At 40.8% G+C, this 20,751-nt stretch overlaps 2 protein-coding genes across 7 annotated transcripts in view; one reads left to right on the forward strand and one right to left on the reverse strand.

Annotated features, from left to right (window-relative positions):
* The window catches only part of PLPPR1 (phospholipid phosphatase related 1), a 254,231-nt gene extending 250,629 nt beyond the window's left edge, over positions 1-3,602 (forward strand). For both annotated transcript variants that reach the window (XM_082696793.1, XM_082696794.1), the window contains one exon: positions 2,452-3,602. In XM_082696793.1, coding sequence (XP_082552919.1) covers positions 2,452-2,484 — 33 coding nt within the window. In that variant the 3' untranslated portion in view covers positions 2,485-3,602. The remainder of the gene's footprint in view (positions 1-2,451) is intronic.
* A 4,689-nt stretch (positions 3,603-8,291) lies between these two features.
* The window catches only part of BAAT (bile acid-CoA:amino acid N-acyltransferase), a 31,285-nt gene continuing 18,825 nt past the window's right edge, over positions 8,292-20,751 (reverse strand). For 2 of the 5 annotated variants that reach the window (XM_082696783.1, XM_082696782.1), the window contains exons 2-4: positions 18,083-18,582; positions 17,618-17,820; positions 11,620-14,338 (exon numbers count right to left, since the gene is read on the reverse strand). In XM_082696783.1, the coding sequence (XP_082552909.1) occupies positions 13,745-14,338; positions 17,618-17,820; positions 18,083-18,545 (1,260 nt within the window). In that variant the 5' untranslated portion in view covers positions 18,546-18,582 and the 3' untranslated portion in view covers positions 11,620-13,744. Of the gene's footprint in view, positions 8,588-8,688; positions 8,744-11,619; positions 14,339-17,617; positions 17,821-18,082; positions 18,583-20,751 lie in introns of those variants that run through there. The other 3 variants (XM_082696785.1, XM_082696786.1, XM_082696784.1) reach the window with 3 other exon arrangements.

Consider the following 20,751-nt stretch of genomic DNA (forward strand, 5'->3'; position numbering starts at 1 on the left):
TCAATGTATGATACCCCCAGCCTGGCATTCCCTTCAAGGAAAATTCCATTTGGAAATCGGCATCTCTTAGCATTCAAAGGAAATATGCAGTAGGGATGTGTGTGTTTGAACTGAGCTACCACTCTTCCAAAATAAATATACCTGTATTTTCTCCTGGGGGCAAGAACTCTCTGTGAGACACCTAGACACCTAGGTTTTCTATTAGAAGCTGGCTCCTTTGTAATTTCTGGGATAGAACCATCTTCCCAGGAAGAACTTTGGGGGTCTGAGAGAACATATGAACCTTTCTTCAGAACATGCATTCATACATGTGAAATCCATCCCACTGTTCAAGATACTTCAAGAAGACTGGATAGAGAGGGGACCTGGTCACTCACCCAACTTTTCTTCCTCCCAAAACCTTTCTTTCTCTTTTGCCACATGGAGCCTCCCCGGCTCCAGTGCTTTTTCTTCCTCCCTAAAACATCAACTCAGATTTGCATATTTGTCTCCTGTGATTTCCCCGTAGCATAGTTGATTGAGACAAGGTACATTTTCCAAGATCTTTCCCAAGTACTGAAGAAAAACCAAAAGATAAGTAATTACAGAATCCAACAAACCAGAAATGGTCAGGTTTCCAAAGCATGATTTTGTGGTCCTATAGAGTGAGTGTGATCTCACGGAGGCCCCATCCCAGGAACCCACAGAGTGATTTTGATCCTAAAGAGACAGGTGTGGAATGATCCATATTCGGCACCCCTGTGCCTACATGTACCCAAGCAGTCACCCTTAGTGTTGAGCAATCGTGGACCTGTCAAACATAGTTTGTATTAACAAAGAAATGAAGTTAAAGAGGAAACGGTTATATTAACCTACTCTGGGTTGGTATAAAGTTTCTCAATGTCTTCAGATTTGGGGAGGGGGAGCCATTTTTTTTCTTCAGCAGAAAAAGAATCCAATTTATGCTGATGCCCAGATTCCTGGAACCTTACTCCAAGAAGTTCTAATTCAGCAATTCTGAAGTAAAATAATTTATATTTAAGAAAATATTCCCAGAGGAATCAAATGGCCCCCTTAATTTGAAACTTGTGATAGAAATTTGTATTAAATAGAAAAAAAGACCTGGAAAGTTAAAAGAGATCTGCCCAAATTCACCCATTTAGTTACCTTCAACTGTTGGATTACTTCATCTTTACCACTTAGTCTCAACTAGAATCTTATACACAAATAAATGACCAAAGTATTGACCCCAGAAGTTTTTTTCAAAAAGGAAGCGTCTTATAAAAGTAAAAACACAAAAGGAAAAGTTATTTTTCACACTGTGGCAAGAAATGCATCAAGCTCTAGTTCTCACAAATACAGCAGATAAAAGTACTTTGAAAAATAAAATACTCCATTTCTAAAATATGTAGTTGAGCTCTCAGGAATATACTCTAAGTCTCTAGTGTCCTAAAAACAAACAGAAATCAAGAAACCCCCATAATAATCAATCAGATCTAACACCACAGTTTCTTTTATTTCCCATCCCCACGGACTAGGGGTTTTAAGTTCAAGCAAGAGGAAGTGTTGGGTCTGCAAAAAGGGGGTCCTGTATATATAAGTTATATAAAGAAGAGGTAGGGGTTGTATAAACGTGGTGTATATGCAAAAATTGGTAGAGTTACAAGGAAAAAAGACAAATCTACAATCATAGTATAGATTGTAACACATTTCTAATTAATAAGCAAACAAAATACGGTGAAGACACAGATGATTAGTAAGGTAGATCTAATGTGCATTGTATAGAGCCCTCAAAACACATGAAACATGAAAATAAACCACAGAGAAGTCTCAAGAAATTGTACAGTGTCAGTATCACAGATTACATTCTCTAGAAAAAAAATTCAAAGATATCTACATCTAAAAACAAAAACCCTACACATTTGAAAATATTAAACTCATTTCTATATAGCTCATGACTCAAAGAATAAATCATAAAGAAATTTTTCAAACATTAGAACACATTAAAAATGTGGGATACAGGGAAATTTACTTTGCGATCCTTAGATGTTCTTATTAGAATATAACCAAATAAATATAATATAAGATAGTTCTATAGAGACAAAGTTTAGTTGAACAAATTATTCTATTTTGGTTGAAAAATCAGGGAAGGTTTAGGGGCACCAGACTGGCTTAGTCGGTAAAGCATTCGACTCTTGTTCTCGGGGTGATGAGTTCCAGTCCCACATGGGGTGTAGAGATTACTTAAATTTAAATAAATAAGTAAATAAATAAATAAATTTTTAAAAAATGTATCAGGGAAGATGTAATAGAGGAGGTGACAATTTAAGGGGCCCTGGAAGAGCATTTCAGGGAGAGGGAACAGCCTGTGCAAAGCCGGGAGACAAGAGCGCAAGGGCACAGCCTAGGAAGAGTGAGTGTGCACATAAGTCAGTCAGCCCACGCTGAGTCTGCATCTGCTTGTCTTTGCAGAATCACTCTGCCTCCATGACCGAAGTCACCTGAGACAGCTGAGGTGTCACAAGCTGTTTTTTTTTAATCACCCTCCAATTCAATACTTCAAGACACACAGTTACTCGATGTCAAACTGTGAAGACAAGTATTATGTTTATCTAGTTAGAGGCTAATGTTTTGTACATTTTTTGGTATGAGGAAGTGATGTAGCTTGCCCTCGTTTTTTTTTTGTTTTGTTTTGTTTTGTTTTTTTGGTCAGCTTTAATATATTTATGCCAGAATTTTAAACCAACGAAATTTTCTCCTTGTTCCAGTGTGCATTGAAGAACCACATTGATTCAATGATTGATGTTGTTTTGTGAAATTTGTACACGAACCTTCTTTTCTCAGTTTTATAGGCACAGAAATAAAATGAATATAACAGTCCACTTTAACCCTTTATTACTGTACTTACTGCCTCCTCCAGAACTTTTGAATTTTAATGAAAGTTAACTTTTGAGTTGCAGGGAGGATGATGTTGGCTAATGGTGAATCTCAAAATCAATTGCTCAGAAAGAAATGTTTCTTTCAAAAAGAACTTTTTGTCCTTGTCTCTTAATCTGTTTTGTATTCTAAGGTAAAGCAATCTATTAATGAAGTCACTTACTTCCATAAACAAGTGGCAGAGACTCCTGGATTTGAGGGGTGTTGGGGCTACATGGGTCCCTCTTCAATAATGGTTTCTCCTAGCTCAGAGATTCAAGGTCTTTCTGGAACCATGTCCTTGGGCTGGCAAGTGACACTGCAGCCTTCCTTCCAAAAAGCAACCTGTACCAGTCTCCCCTGTCAACTCAACAGTTTTATATCTCACATTGTATGGACTTTATATGAAAATGAATATTTTACACTTTGCACAGTATTATTTTACAGAAAGGGTATCAGAGCATCTACAACCTAGAGCCCCAGAGCAACAGCTTGACTTTGTGGCTTTTAATTGTTTTAGAATTTTAACTGCATCTCATTTTTCTAGCATGGTAATAACTAATGTGTAACTCCTTTGAGAGAAGGAGCTCCCTTGTCTGTACCTATCAGAATGTTTTCTTGACACCTTCCATGTTGGCTCTTCTTAGCTTTTTTTTGTACATATTTTTTTTTTCTAAAGAGAAGAAAAAAAATTATCACAAAATGTATTCTGGCTCATGTTGTTTGTTTTAAGCTTCATCCACTGGGCAAAAGTATTAGAAGAGTCACGATCAAGTGAACTCAAGGAATGTTTATACCTTTTAATTCCGTGTCTGCTCAAATAAGCCTTTCTAGAGGCATGATGGGTAGATCCTTCCATGGGGGAGTACGTGAGTGAGTGAGTGGGTGAGTAAGTGTGAGGAGGGGGTCTGTGGGTGTGTGTAGGCAAAATTTAAAAATTCTTGAAATTATTAGAGCACTTGCAAACACAACTGGTTGCCTAACAAGCTACCTTGGTTTTCAGCCTGCCCATATTTAAGTGGTCAATAAAAAGTTAGTCATTTTTAGGAAAAAAGCTTACCTCTGCTAAATAAAACTTTGCCTGATCTCTCATCTCATTCTGGCCTAAAGTGGTTTACATTTCCACACTCAAACGTTCACGTGCATCTTCTGAATGCTGTCTGACTGATGACGTTGGGTAAGCAGGCAAGGAAAGAAAGAATGCTGAAAGTCTATTCATCCCAGATGCGGTGCCCCCCTGCTTTCACCAAGGAAATCTGGTTGTTCCTGAGACAGTCCAGGGAAGCTGGGACGACCCGAAGGCAGTGCTGTACCTGTCAGCGCTGGTATTAGAATCCCAGTCTTCCTGACCTCACTACAGGAAGGCGCCTTTGAACCAAGGTTGCGTCTTTTCAAAGATTTTTCAACCTGATCTGCTTGCTTAGATGGCTCAGGGGATAGTGTCGGTCAGAAAAGCGCAGCATGAGAAAGATGCATTCTGTTACAAGAAGGAATAATCTGCAGGCTCAGAGCTCTCCACTTTGTATAAGCTACCTCAGCATAATGTTGCCCAATTTCTGAGTGATTCATTTTCTAAAGAGATTTTAGGATTTTTTTTTTAAGTAACAACAATGAAGTCTTGATTTTATTTTCATGTTCATGGTAAGACATTCTGAAAAATGCCGGCAGACTTTATTGATTTTATATTATCCATTTCTCATCACAGTGAGAGGCCATGTAAATGTGTGACTCCCAGACGGTATTTCCAAGAACGTAAGTCAAGTTGACTTATGAGTGAGTGTTATCCTTCTTCTTTCCATTCTGGTTTCCATCTAGAAGGCCTTTTCAAGTGTTACAAGAGCTCTAGCCACAGACTCTAGTTTCCTAGTCTTGGGCTTGGGAGTATTGGTACATAACTGAGTCAAGCTCTGGAGGACACCACACTGTGACACTTGGAAATAAGGGACATCTCTGGGCTCACATCCCTGGGACCAGTGAGCTAATCGGATTCTTTCCATTATGCCATGGCAACCTTAGCATTGCCTCTAATTAGCCCCCAAGTCACTTCACAGACCTCAAGTTGATCTTTCAAGCCTGCCACTTGAGTTTCATTTCTTAGAGCTAGGGACTCCTCCACACTGGGCCTTCTACAAAGACAAAGCCCTCCGGCTAACTAGGATGAGTGGTCACGATAGCCTCAGAATGAATCCTGTAATAAGCATTTCCTCTTTTTAAGGACAGCCCAGAGGAGCCTGTGAAGTCTGACCCCCTGTGAGAGGGAGGAGGGGAAGAGCAAAAGAAAGGCTAAGGAAGCCTGTTGACCTGAACAGCTTTATAGAGCAAATAACTAAAGTTTGTCAAATAGATGGATTCCAAACATCCTCCTAATTTGGCTAAAGGAGACAATGACTCATTTGGAAGTAAAGAGAATTTGAATGGAGCCTGTAGGTAGTTAAACAATAAGTCTATTTAGATAAGGGAATGATAAGGATGAGGAAAAGCACTCATGAACGTGTGGGTGCCTCTCCTGGCAAATTCTAAAGAGCTCCCTATCAAGCCATGATAGAAGGGCTGTATGTTGCTCCTCTGACTCAGAGAATGCAAACGGGCATGAAACCACACTCCCAGAGGGAGTAGGTAAAATGGGGTGATTTAGAGAGCACAAGAGGCAGGAGTAGCCTTTTTGTTTCAAAATATTGGCTTCATTTCTGTGTTTTATGCAACTACTCTCTCAAGGGCGCTGTGTATCTTGGACATGCAATACCGGATTTCCCCAGTTTGTTCTAAGGAGTAGGGTTGCAGTAATTCTGCAACCTGTCCTGCCGAATTCAAGATGTGTACCAGAACCAGTCTGCCATTCCCTGCCATCCCCGGAACCGCCACGGCAGCCTCGTAGTGAGCACCAAGCCCCTTGCTCGCATCTAGTTCTTGATCCAGATGGCTGGATCAGTCATGGATACATTCATGGATATCCCGGAATCAATTGACATATTGATACTCTATTCTCTAGCCCGTTGCCCCTGTGGAGCCCTTAACCGCACACACAATTCTAAAATTAGAAATGACTCTGGGCGCCTGAGTGGCTCAGTGGGTTAAGCCTCTGCCTTCCACTCAGGTCATGGTCTCAGGGTCCTGGGATCGAGCCCCGCCTTGGGCTCTCTGCTCAGCAGGAAGCCTGCTTCCCTTCCTCTCTCTCTCTCTGCCTGCCTCTCTGCCTACTTGTGATCTCTGTCTGTCAAATAAATAAATAAAATCTTTAAAAAAAAAATGACTCTGCCTGGGAAAGCAGCCTTTGTACTGCTCAAGACTGGTGCCTCTGTCCTCAGTCGGGCTTGTGCATTTCAGTATCCTATGTGTATCAGCATCTATAAAAGGTCTAGGGGCTTCCCATGAAACCCAGTAAACCTATGTGCAGAGCAAAGAATGAGGTGAATGTGAAGCTCTTTTTCTTAAAGACAGTCTCTTTAAAAAAAGAGATGTACTTACTTTGCACATAGCTCTACTCTGATGGCCAGAATGGTTTTTTATAATCGACTAAACTAGATTTTTTTTCTGTTAATGGGTTTTCCTCTTTGTCCCAGTTTTTTTCATTCAGGGCAATGCTGGACAACATTCACTGAACCTTTCTTCCCGAGGCCAGAACACACCTCTGCTTGGTCTGCTCTTTCTTACTGTATGTGTAGTAATCTCAGTCCAGTGTTCTAGGCCTTGTGTCTATGGACCAGGAGAAAGTCTGTCTTTTACTATTATGTGTTGAGCTAATCAAACTGAAGAATTATGAGGACCCTTACCACATCTGACCTCAATTATAGTGGAAGCTATAACAGATAAGAAAGATAAGAAAGGTAAGCTATAACAGATAAGGAAGGTAAGAAAGGATTGAATTACTTAATCCCTAGCAACAGAAACTTGTGTAGCTTCTGTTGTCAAGTGTCAAAACTAGTTGTCAATAATAGCTACATGAATTTGAAGGAAGACAGTGAATTCTTCTGTATGGTAAAGGCATCTCTACTTCTGTGACCTTGGGTAAGTTAACCTCTCCAAAGCTTAGCATACTTATCTACAAAATGGAAATAATTTAGAGACTACCTATGTGGTGATAGTTAATTTTATGTACCAACTTGACTGAACTACAGGGTGCCCAGACATTTGGTCAAACATTATTCTGGATATGTCTATGAGGGAAATTTTTTGGATGACATGAACCTTCTAATCAGTAGACTGAGTAAAGACGATTGCCCTCTCTAGGATGGGTGGCCCTCATCAAATCAACTAAAAGCTGAATGGAACAAAAAGGCTGATCTTCCCTGAAGTGAGAGGGAACTCCTCTCCCTTGACTCTGTGAGCTAAGACATTGTTCTTTTCCTGCTTTCAGATTCATACTGAAACATCAGGTCTTTTTGGATCTCAAGCCTGTTAGCTTTCAGACTAGAACTTACACTATTGTGGGCTCTCATGGTGCTCAGGCCTTTTAGACTCAGGTTAGAAGTATACCATCAGCTCTCTTGTTTGTTTGATTTGTTGATTACAGATCCTGGGACTTCTCAGCCTCCATAATTGCATGAGCCAATTCCTTGTAATAAGTGTCTTTATATACATTATGTTGGTTCTCTTTCTCTGAAGAACCCTAATACAGATTTTGCTCGTGAGAACATTCTAAAGAAACAGAATTTTAAGGATGAGTTTTCTGCATGGGTTTTGGGGTTTCTGGAATTGGTTCTTTATTCTGATTAGATTCAAAGATGCTAATGACTCTATTTCAAGTAGTAAAGAGAACACTAATAGCCCATGGCACAATCTGGCAATAGGGACATACAAAATATCACTACTAAATACACAATCACTAATAAGAAGCAAGGGGCTGAGTGGCATTGTATATGATCTCTAAACATTTTGGCAAACTAATGAATATAATGAGAGCAGCTAGCTGTTCCTAATGTCCCTGGACAAAGTAGGGAGAAAATTTTGAACTTAGGGATTTAAATTCCTAATGTATGTGCCTTGTCAATGATCTGAAAGTTTTTCTGGGCTCTCTGAAGAAGATCCTCATCTTCAGTCATAGGGCTGAGATTGCTAAAAATCCAGCACAGAATCTTATCTGGTGACTTGCTCAATCGCAATGAAAGCCAAACTCCCAGCCTCATAGCTTTCTATGATTAAAGTGAGGGCATTAGTGAGGAAAGCATGCCATAAAGATTGTGAGGATTCAATTAATTGTCTCGTGAAATTCAAGATGGTTTTTAATTTTTAGTCCACCTTGCCCACCTTTCTTTAAAAAAAAAAAAAATTGGGTTGTGCAATTTGTCCTTCTATACTGCCTCAGGCCAAATCCAAAAGAGGGTGGGCTGCTGTGATGAGGGAAGTGTCCATGAGGATGATAGTCTTCAGCAGCAAAGAACAGAAAATTCCAATGTAAATGGATTTAACAAAGGAGGAAATTTATTTAATCCAATAACAAGAAATCCAAGGTCGAACTTCCATGATACCACATAATTAGAACCTCAGTTCCATTTCTCTGCAACTCATTTGGCTTAGACTGTGTGTGTTGGTTTTGTCCTCAGGCTGGCCTCAGCATATCCTCAGCATTAAGATAAAGCAACATCCAAAGGGAAGAGTTGTGTTTCTTTGCTTTTTAAGATAAGAAAAATTGCCCCCAAATTTCCAGAATGTCTCTTTCAGGCAATCTTCATTCTCTTCAGATGTCTCTGACATCCTATTGGCAAAAATTATGTCACAAGTCTGTGTCTACACTACTCACTGGATGAAGGGAAAAAAAACAAACACTGTGATTGGTCTACACCACTTAGCACTCACCTGTGAGGGCTGGAATAAGTCTAGAATCACTGACGCACAAGGACACGCTTGGGTACTATTAGAAAAGAAAGGAAGAACTTTAGGCTACTGAGAATACTTGCCGCAGAGTTTTGAAACCAATGTAACTTTCTGCGAAAAGCAACTGTAATCCACAAAGAGCACATTAAAAAAAGATAAGATGGGGGCACCTGGGTGGCTCAGTGGGTTTAAGCCTCTGCCTTCTGCTCAGGTCATGATCCCAGGGTTCTGGGATTGAGCCTCGCATCGGGCTCTCTGCTCAGCAGGGAGCCTGCTTCCTCCTCTCTCTGCCTGCCTCTCTGCCTACTTGTGATCTCCATCTGTCAAATAGATAAATAAAACCTTTTTTTAAAAAATGAGATAAAAATGTTTGGTCATTGTATAATAACGAAACGGTAGAGTGGCAAGCCTTAGGGATAAAGAAACCCAGAGACTGAGGCACTGCCATGTCCTGTATCATGTCCTGTATTACAAATTACACATATTCAAAGGCACATAAATCTTTGCCTTTGAGGTAGACTGCCTAAACATCCTAGAAAGAGAATACTATAGAGTGAAAATATTGGGACTCCTAATTACATGTAAATCAGAAGGTATGTAGTGTCTTACATATTTATTTGAACCAGAGGGACATCTGCAGTATGCCAAAAGACACAAGAAAGGACAGTGTAGCTTAGAGAATCAAAATACCTGGACGAGTCAAATCAAGAGCAATCTTGGTCCACACGTTCAAGAAAACATTCAGAATGCTTCAGAAACCATAAAAGCACCTCCCCCAACTCACAATTTCCATTTCTTGCAAACATAGTAGAGGGAATAGGAAACACACCTGGGACAAACTGTGCTGACTGGAGAGTCAGTAGACCTTGCCAATAATGAATTTCATTTTTGTTCACCATCTGCCAAGTGGGCATGTTCTTCAGTGATGTTGGGCATATAAGGTCAAGTCTTGACCATCTAAGCTGTCATGGTGGTCTCCCTCCCCTGGCTTGTGGTTGCTTTAGGCAGGAACATGTGATCCAGTTTTGACCACTGACACATGGGGAAATCTAAGGGAGATCTTCTTCATGAGATACTGGGACAGTTGATCAACATCTTAGAACAATAGGGGGGGGGGGGGCTAGCCTAAGAGAATAAGTTAACGTGGTAAGGATGGCAGAGCAGAAAGATAGAAGGAATTTGGTTCATCATGACGCTGCTGAACTGGTCAATAAACCAAAGCCATCCTTCCTTTGGGTTTCTTTGTAGAAGAGACAATAATTAGCCCATTGTTTAAACCAATTTTAGTCAGATTTTTCTAACCAAATAACAGGGGGAAACTAAATAATGGAAATGGAAGCTGAGATGCTAGGAAAGCCTTGATAGAAGACCATGAAGGAGATAGGTTTCATTTTGCTGAAATCAGATCCCTAGAAAGTAATATCTATGTAGTGCTAGGATGAGTGGGTTTTCTTAATCCCAATGATTTATACTGCTTTTTAAATATAATGACAAAAAATAAATAAATAAATATAATGACGGTATCCTGTACCGACTGTGGGTGTGTTCATGAAGGCCACGGGTAAAACCGGGAATAAGAAAGGATGTTCTACTGATCTATCTGTAAAATGAAAACAAGATAATGCACAGCATGGTGACCATAGTTACTAACACTGCATTGTATACCTGAAATTTCCTGTGAGAATAGATGCTCTCACCACACACACACACACACACACACACACAATTTGGTAAGTATGTAAGGTGATGGATGGATGTGTTAATTAACCTACGTGTGTAATCATTTCATAATATATGTATATCACATCATCAAGTTGTACACCTTAAAATTTATTCAGTGTTATTTGTCAATTATAACTCAGTAAAGCTGAGGGGAAAAATGAGAACAGGCTTTAAGGAATCAAACCCAATTGCAGACTGGGAAAATTAAAAATAATGATCATCAAAATAACACCCAAGAGATGAACTAGATAGCAATTTGGACACGGCTGAAGCACAAATTAGTGAGGTGAACAATTCAACTGTAACGTTCTCAAAGAATACAGGGAGCTCGGGACAGCAGGCAGAGGGACAAAAATATATATATATGAGAAAAATTTAATACTCATGGAAGTTATATCCAGAAACTCCAAAATTCTCCTAATTGGAGTTCCAGAAGGAGAGAGTAGAAAAAACGTAAAGATTAAAATGATCATAAGAGTAATAGAAGCAAATATCTAAAGCTGAAGTCAGGTCGCCTAGGTGGCTCAGTTTTTTAAGCCCCTGCCTTTGGCTCAGGTAATGATCTCAGGGTCCTGGTATAGAGCCCTACATAGGGTTCCCTACTCAGGGGGGAGCCTGCTTCTTCTCACTCTGCCCTTCCTCCCACTCATGATCTATTTCTCTCTCTCTCAAATAAATAAATGAAATCTTGAAAAAAATAAGTAAATAAAGTGGAAGACAACCATGTCTTGAATTTGGAATGGACTATACAGTACCAAGTAAAATGAATTAACATAGTAATGATAAACCCACCCACCCCTACTTATATCTTGAAGAAATTTCAGAACACTAGGAACGAGAAAATTGTAAAAAATTTTCAGATACAGAATTAAAAAAAAAATAGAATTGGGAAAATCTGAACCAAAGGAGAAAAAAATCCGATGAAGTAAGAAGACTCACTGACAACAGTGGATGCCAAAATAAAAAAGTCAAAGTCTATTAACATCAAATTCTTCAAGTATAAAATTCATTATTGCAAAGCGAACAAAATAGAGACATTTTTTAATTTGTTAAGATTCAGGTGAATAGGAATCTTTTAAAATAATTACTTGAGTTTGTCCTTTAGGAAATGACCAAATGAAAGATAAAGCCAAGAATTTAAAAGACAGGCTGTAAGGAACTATAAGTAGGAAGGACATGTTGAAGCATAGGTGTATATTAAATATGTATTTATTGTGAAACGAATCAGTAATCTGAAATTAATGGAGCTGCCATGGAGAAAAAGATTCAATACCTGCCAAAATTCTTGCCTTTGGGGTAAGAAAGGTAAATATATTGATTGTATCTTTTATTTTTTAGCTTTTTATATGAAAAATTACAACCACTCATAAAAAATATTGTAACAAACTTCATTATAGCCACAATCTAGAAGTAATAATTATTCACATTTTGCCATATTTCTATAGTATTTTTGAACAATTCCCAGATATCACAACCCTTCACCTTTAAATATGTTGGTATCTTTACTACATCTTTATCTAAAAGTGACTTTTTACATAACCACAATACCATTTTGACAGCTAACAAGATAATAGCAATTTCATAGTATCTTTTAATATTCAGTCCATATTCAGATTTTTCTAATTATCCCCAAAATGTTTTTTTTACAGTTATTTTGCTCAAACCAAACCCACAAACAGCATTTGGTTGATTATGTCTCTTAAGTCTTTTTTTAATGCTTGATAGTTCCATAGTTCACTCCAATGCCAAAAGAAAAAAAGGGGGGGGGATTGCACAAAGGAAAAATCCCCAACTTTTTCTTGAAACCAGCTTCTGAAAAAAACCAAGTCAATTGCTAATTAACTTATGGTGAGACCAGATTATACAATGACCCACAACCTGAATTTGTTTGTCTCTTCGTTAAGATGGTTTAACTGGTCTCTAGGCACTATATCAATAAGAAGTTTGATCTAAAGGTTTGATTAGGTTCAAGTTTAGTAGCGTTGTTTGAAGTAATCTAAGTAGTGCTAGGCACTCCACCATACATCTTGTCATGAAGCAGATTATGTAAAAATGACCATTTTAAGAGATGTTAAGTTTGATCCGTGGGTTCAGGTGGTAACAGTCTAATCCTCAACTGCAAATTTCCTGACCCCTTCCCCTTAGCTGATACCTTGTACTCTGGTAAAGTTATTCTTGGGTTTAAAGGTGGGGGGGTAGTAAATCAGGAACTATCTAGAAATTAACAAAATGAGAACACTGCCAGAAAAATAAACACAAAATAATTGGATATGGAATGAATTTATTTTAAAACAACAGAAATCAAGGAATCAGGAAAAAAAGACTTCACCAAGAAACAAACCAAAAATTGTTCTTGGAAAAGATCCACAAAATAGAAAAATATTTGGTAAGTCAGGTTGAGAGGAAAAAAAGAGAAAAAATGCAAATAATAGGGGATATGTGCAAAATTGTAAGTGAAATATGTGTTCTAGAAAATATGGGTAAAATTCTGAGAAAATAGGAATGACCAGGTTGGCTCCAAAAGAAACTTTAAAATCCATATTAGTCAATATGAGAAAAATCATCTAGTAAAATCAGACAAAAAAAGAAACGTGAGTCCATTAATGAATATAATTCACCACATTAACAGAATGAAGGAAGAACGCATTATGAAAATAATTAATTCTGATACACTAATTGCTACAAACCTGGGCTATTCTAATTGCTTTAAATTTATTAACTAACTTCAATAACTAATTTCAATAAATGCTATAAAATCACATGATTAAATTCAATCCCACTCCTGATTAAAATTAGAAAAAGGAATATATTTTATGGATAAAAAGAAACATCGCTATTCTGAGGAAAAAAAATAGAGTATCTATTGGAAATCAATAACGAGAATTACATGTGATGTTGACATTAGAACTTTTCATATCAAATGTCAGAAACTCAATCTTAAACAGAAGTGACTTGTTTTTCCACAAGTAACTTGGAAGTTCCAGGGAATTAATCTAGATCGGCAATCCCTGGATCCAAGGTATCCCTACCTAGGAAACAAAAGATGATTCAATTTGCTAGGGCATCACAGTTTTGAGACAGCAATGTACCCTGGTGCATAGAAACTAAGATTCAGTTTACAAAAAGTTCAAATTCCATACAAATTTGTCAGATATTGATCTTGTGCCATTAGCCCTTGATTTTTGCCCTACTTCGTAACAACTGATTCAGGAGAACTGTGAACCTAGAGAAGTCAGGAGAACCTCCTCTTCCCATCCTATCCCTGCCTTAGTCTTATTTTTTTGTCTCCCCACTTCATCGTCACCTGGGCCCTGGCTCAGAGTTTGCTTCTGGCTTGAATAAGGTGTTGCCTGAAGAATTTCAGGATCTCTCCCCAGGAGTGCTCCTGAGCTGCGGCATGGGCAGTGGGCTCCCCTCCCCAGAGCAGGGGCGAAGAAAGTTTCATGTTTGGGGAAGCGTAACACAGGGGTGAGTAGGGCGGCTCGATGAGATGGCCCGCCCCCGGGTACACCAGCATCCTTCCATTGTTTCTGCCGTGGTTCTGCAGCCGGTGCAGAGCCTGCTCAGCGTACTCCCTGCTCTTCATGCATTCGTCGTTCTCTCCAACAATGAAGAGGATCGAACCCTGGGCCTTTTCAACCGGAAGCACGCTCCGCTGATTCACCTTATCCCGGGGGTCCCCCCTGTAGTGGAGGAGGCGTACAGCCCCGGAGATGTCAAACTGCAAGCGCTCCATAAACATGGGGATGGGTGCTATCACCAGATCTTTGTACCTGAGTGGAAATTCACAGATGGCAGTGGTCCCATTGATGCAGATGGTGGCTACCACCTGCTTCAGGAAGCAGGCCATGGCCAGCCCGATCTCTGCACCTTTGCTCACGGAGATCACTCCAATTCCTGGCGTTTGGACCTGAGGCACAAAATGAAGCGAACCCATCACAGGCCATACTTGAAGGAGCTGCCCTGCTCGCCAGTAAGCTAGTGTCATGGAAACAGTCAGACATCCAATATATGGGATGGTAGTCCTAGCTCTGGGGTTTACCAGTTTCTGTGACTGAAAACATTGCCCCCTTGCCTTCTGGAAGCCTTATTGTCTTACGGGGGTGGGGATAATATTCTCTACCCTACGGGATTGTTGTTGTACGGATTTAGTGAAACAATAGAAATAAAAACTCTTCATCAGAGGGAATGTTCCAGAAAAGCAAAAAGAGTTTAAATTCACGAGCAACATTCAACATCACCTGTAGAAGCAGGTAACCTTAGGAATCCAATTCTTCTCCCCAGCTAGTTAAAGAGGTTCCTGGGTCCTTTCGAATATTATGTAGGTATTGTTCATATTTAAATAGCAATTTACAGCTACAGAGGTTTTGCGCCTCCATTAATCCAAGAGCTAATCATGAAAGCGCTGGAAGGGTAAAAATGCAAGACTTGAATTCTATAAAGAGTTGAATCCTGGCGCCCCATCTAATAGGAAAAGTAGTAAGTCATAGGATGGGGTCCTTAATTCTGTGAAAGGCTGAGGGAGCAGAGGGTTTGGGAGATGAGTAGGGAAAGGAAGAGCATTTTGGACAGACAGAGGCAAACACGTGGCAACCTGATACATTTACTTTGTTTAGAGTTGTATGCCCAGGCCCTGTCATCGGTTCATCTAAAAAAAAAAAAAAAAAAATTTTTTTTTTTTTTTTGCTTTAATTACAGCTTTCTGAGATCCCATTTTCAAGTTTCTACTTCAATAGGTCTGAGTGGGCCCAAGAATCTCATCCTAGAGCATATCCCTTCCAGGAAATCCAGTGCGTTTCTACATTTGGGAACCACTCCTAAGAGGAACAGACTGGGGAGGGAGGGAGGAGACCCTCATCACGATGGCGATGGCGGCAGCACAGGGGAGCAGCGAGGAGGGAGCAAACCACAACAGTGGGTGGCAGGGAGGGTGAAGAGGCTGTGCCGTAGGAGAACGATTGGGGAACAGCCCCTGAAGCCCTTTGGGACTGGTTGAGGATGTAGGGAAGGGAGAGAGGGAAAAACAGATGGGCACGGATGACAAGGTGGATTCATCAAGAGTTTACTGGGTGCTGGGTCCTCAGCTAAGTGCTTTACACACCAGTGGTCTCAGCTTGCCTTTCCAATAAGAGCCCAGAGATCAGGAAGTCTACAAGTCTTGCTTAAGGTTACAACAGTATCAAGGGGCCAAGGTGGGAACTGAATCTCTTCGGATGATACTGAATCTGAATGCTGCCAATTGCCCTTCCTCCTCAGCTAAAGTCACAATTAGTGACAATTGAAAGGAAAAAAAAAAATTTTTTTTTTCACTTGAAAACATTTTATCTGGGATTTAATTCCTGCTAGACAATCCTTTAAAGAGAGCCAAATATGCTTGGAAAAATCACACGTGGCCCCTGGGTGGCTCAGTGGGTTAAGCCTCTGCCTTCGCCTCAGGTCATGATCTCAGGGTCCTGGGATCGAGCCCCACATCGGGCTCTCTGCTCAGCGGGGAGCCTGCTTCCCCCTGTCTCTCTGCCTGCCTCTCTGCCTACTTGTGATCTCTGTCAAATAAATAAATAAAATATTTGGGGAAAAAAATAAGAAAGATCACATGTATGTTTGGTGATAATGACGGCAGTTTCACTGAAGGTGAAGATACTGATAATACTTCAATAGGAGACAAGACCTCGTGTCTCCTAAAGAGTCAAGGCTCTCCAGGGAGAGAGCAGTATGAGTCATGGAGACAGGATAACCAAAGAGTTTGGAGCAAAGGCACTGCCATAAGGGCTGTCTAGTTTTGACACATGACTTAATCTGAGGGTGCCTTCGTATCTGAAAAACGAGGCTGTCAACAGGACTCACATCACGAAGTAATTGTGAGTGATCAATAAGAGTGCTTTAAAAAAAAAAAAAAGATCTTATTTATTTGACAGAGAGAGACAGAGCGAGGGAGGGAACACAGCAGGGGGAGTGGGAAAGGGAGAAGCGGGTTGCCCTCTGAGCAGGGAGCCCGATGTGGGGCTCAATTCCAGGACCCTGGGATCATGACCTGACCCGAAGGCAGACAGTTAACCAACTGAGCCACCCAGGTGCCCCTTAAGTAAGAGTGATTTTTGAGTATTTAGCATAGAGTCAAACAGAGAGCTGTTTAGTAACTGTTACCTGGTATGATCGTTTTATCATGACAGGCTGAACCATAAAACATAGCTGATACTCAAACATTTTCAAACTGAAAAACCAGAATTATTATGTTTCAACTTAACAGAATGTCAACCCAGGCACCTGACCACGTGATATTTATTCCTATTATTCTGTTTTTAGTTACCAACACAAACATCAGTGCTTCGAGACCTCTTCAAGAGGTCTAGATTATAATTCATCTGATATTTAATTCCTAGAAAAAAAGCTGGATTATGAGACATACTAGTTCAGTCTTTCTCATACCTGAATGTGTATCTGAGTCACCGGGGGATCTTGTTAAAATGCAGATGCTGACCAGGCTGTGTCCTGAGAGTCTGCATTCAAACAGCTCTCTGGTCTTACCAAGGCCTCTGGACTGTGGACCACATTTTGCACAGTACAACAATACTTGACAGAGTTCTAAAATGATCCTTCCTTTCTAGATTCCTTTCCTGGCTTTGGGCTTTGCACACTTACTTGGGGCTCAGTTCTGCCCCTAGATCTGATAATAACTGATGAGCTAATTCAGCTAATCAGATGGTGTGGCCACAGCCATTCTGCTGATAATTCTGCTCTCCTTCTGTGGCCCAGCTCTGAAACTGAACTTCTGCGCAGTCTGAGTCTCAGGACTTTTGAGGGGGGCTTAACTTCAGCACTGCCCATGTAGAGACAATCACTGAAGTCTGAAACCATGTCAAGCCGGAGAATTCATCATTTGAGATCAGCAGCTGATAAAAATGGAAGAGTTACTGATGCATGAATCACATAAGGAGTCTTGGCCTTTTTTTTTTTTTTTCCATTGAGGATAACCATAACACACCCACCATTTACTGTCCTCTGTGCCAGTAAGCTGATCAGCAACCCAGCAATCCCACAAGGTCAACATCATCATCCCCATTTTAAGGGCAAACAGTGCTATGCCCAAATCAAAACAGATTGGTAAAATAGGCAAAACAGGCATTTCTGATTTGGGGAGGGGGGGAGGACTATAGTGTTACAAGCTAGAATGAAAAGTATTCTTAATTACCTTGGGATGAGCTAGTAGCAAGTTAGCGGCTTCCTCAAAATATTCCAGGTCGATCTCCTGCAGTAACTTGGGCAGATCTTCATAGGCAAAATACGCTAAGGCCAACACGGCAAAGCCGTGCGCAGCCAGAAGACTGGCCCGAAATTCAACCAGACCCCCTCGGCCCCCAAACAAATCAATGACTCCTGGGAAAGGACCTTCCCCTGAAAGCAACAAAAAGAAAAGAGAATGGAATCAGAAAGAGTGGAAAGAGGTTCAAGTGGCTAAGAGGGGGAGTACACGGTGAGAACATAAATTCCACTTTCACACACACACACACACACACACACACACACACACACACACACACACAATGGCATGTTGGTTGTAAACGACTGTGGGAAATACTTGTTCTCCAAGAATGTGATTGCTTTTGTTCTTATATTCATCAACAACATTTCCTGTATCACCAAAAATTAGTCTTACCTGGAGGCAGAAAAAGGGCTCCCCGCACCCGACCTTCTCGGACCTGCACCCGCTGTACCCCAGGAGCCGAAAACCAGCGCTGGACCACCTGGCTGGCTATGGGCTCTTCTGTGCTGAAATCCTGGAGACCAACTGTGTCGTAGAGGTTCAGAGTGACCCAGAAGGGGCTGTTCATCACATCTTGCTTAAGTAGCCTCCTGAAAGCCTTCTGACACTTCAGAGACCAGAAGAGACCCATTGGGTGGACCCCCACGTAGTCGCCTCCAAATGCAGGAGCCTTCATTAGGTCCAGCTCACCAACCTCGTCCGTCTTGTAGAAGGCCTTGGACCGGAACACGTTCCCCTTCTCATCCTTCAGAGATGCTGTTAGGGTCACCAGCTGCAACGGGGGCAGGCCAGTCACTCGGATGTGCACCGGCTCATCTGCAAGGGCACTTGCTGGGGTGGCTGTCAGCTGGAACATTGGCAAATCGCAAAGGGACAGAGTGGTATTCCCTGCCCTGGAGGGTAAGAGGAGACTTGAAGTTGGAGACCGAAATCCCAGGAGAAAGACTGGGACAAGGTGTGCGTTAGGTCTGGCCAAGCTCTGCTTCTAGAGACCTCAGGCAAAATATACAGAATGTTCAGAGGAAGGAAATGAAGACGTGCAAGAAAACTCATTATTCTCATTTTACATATGAGGAAACAGGTTGAGTGACATGCTCAAAGCCTCATGAATAATTAGCAGTAGAACTGGAAATTCAAGCTAAGGCTGATACCGCAGCCTCCTGTCTTCTCCGTTGTTAACACTATAGAAAACCTTCATTTCATGGTTTGGGGTAAGTTGAACTTTAATTCTTCAGTTGAGATAATACCCATTTGACCTACTTCACGGGGTGTATTTTAGGATCTGAGGAGGTAATGCATGGAAAAGCCCTTACAGGAAGGATCAGTGTTGCTTTTTAAGCCCCACACCTACCTGGGGTCGAGTTACAGGGACAAGAAATATACTATGGTGTTGTTTGTCTCTAATCCCTCCCTGTCATTATAAGACCAAATTCCAGCTCTTTTTTTCTGTATTCCCATTATTTATTCCTTTTAAGGGAAAATAGAACTCTATGATGTTTTGGAGGGGGGGGGTTGAAGATTTCGTTTATTTATTTGACAAAGAGAAACAGTGAGGATGAGAACACAATCAGGGGGAGTGGGAGAGGGAGAAGCAGGCTTCCAGCCAAGCAGGGAGCCTGATGCAAGGGCTCGATCCCAGGACCCTGGGATTATGAGCCAAGCTGAAGGCAGACACTTAATGACTGAACCACCCAGTGCCCCAAAACTCCATGATCTTGTCTCTGCTTTTACGCCTTTCTGATGGACTGATAAATGTCAAAATGTCAGCAGTGGTAGAGACTGTAATAGACATTGGGCCAGCTATTTTGTGCTCTGCTCCATTAATGAGAGAAATTTGGGCTATTTCCTCCTTCCTTATCTCTTTTCTCCTTTCCTTTCTTCTCTCTCCTCCCTTTCCTCCTTTCTTCCATACCTCATACTCACACACACACAAAAAAAACCTATTTATAGATAACAGATGCAGAGTAAAATAAAAATAAAATAGAACTGAGAAAATATGAACCAAAATCAGGCATTGGTCAAAGAAAACCTAGAGCATGAAAAATAAAGCTTTTCATGTGCTGTAAGTTTGGCACCGAATTAGTGACAGCCAAAGGAGAAAAGGTAATTTGGTCAGTTCCAATTATTATCATAGAAAAAGTTACCAGGTCCTCAAGGGAAAGGAAAAAGAGAGGTCTTTCCAGTATTTAGCTCTGTAAGAAATTTCTTGTATGAAACTTTGACATAGCATGTGTCATTTTGGGGGGACAAAATCTTGATAGACGTTGTAATGATAGAAAAGCCCCCTAAAGCCCAGGGATGGAGATTCAGTAGCTATGCTGACACCATGTGACCTCAACCTTAGGCCACGGCAGGTTGGATCAGGGTTGAATTCCTGATTCAAGATGTGCCAGGGATATTTTCCCCTTGCCTATTTAGAATGGGGACTAAGAGATCACCAGTCATTCTGATTTGTCAGAAATTCCCCATGGTGGTCACTCTTACTCTATGTGTACATATTTGCTATTTCCACCAAAGAGTATGCTGGAGATTAGATGAGAGTGACATTTCCTACAAGAAACAGTTCTTTCAAGAGAATGATATGGATCAGACAAAAACAAAACCATGAAACAAATAAGCGAGAGAGAGAGAGAGAGACACCACTTGTCAGGCCATCCGTGTGTGCTTGTGAACCCTGTCTCAGGTTTCCCCATCGAAGACAAGGAAAGGACCAGATGATCAGTAACTCCATAGTCATTGCCCCTTGCAATATGGGTTAAATAATGTCGGTGTCTTTCATACCTTGAATCTTGGGATGGGTGTACCTTTGCAAGGATTTGGTAGGGATCCAAGGCAAAGTTTGACAGACTGCCTTCCCAGCAGTTGGCTGTGAATCTAACAGATCTCAGACTTATGAAGCCTACATGTCATCACTCCCTTATAGTCAAGAAACAAGAAGAGTCCAGAACTAAAATACACACATACACAACACATACACGTGTGTGCATGCATACACACATGAATGAAGACTCAGTACTGATACACCTGGGGTTCTGAGGACCCCTGAGGTTTCATGAAATGTA

This window comes from Mustela nivalis (assembly GCF_964662115.1).
Source record: "Mustela nivalis genome assembly, chromosome: 13".
Taxonomy (NCBI): domain Eukaryota; kingdom Metazoa; phylum Chordata; class Mammalia; order Carnivora; family Mustelidae; genus Mustela; species Mustela nivalis.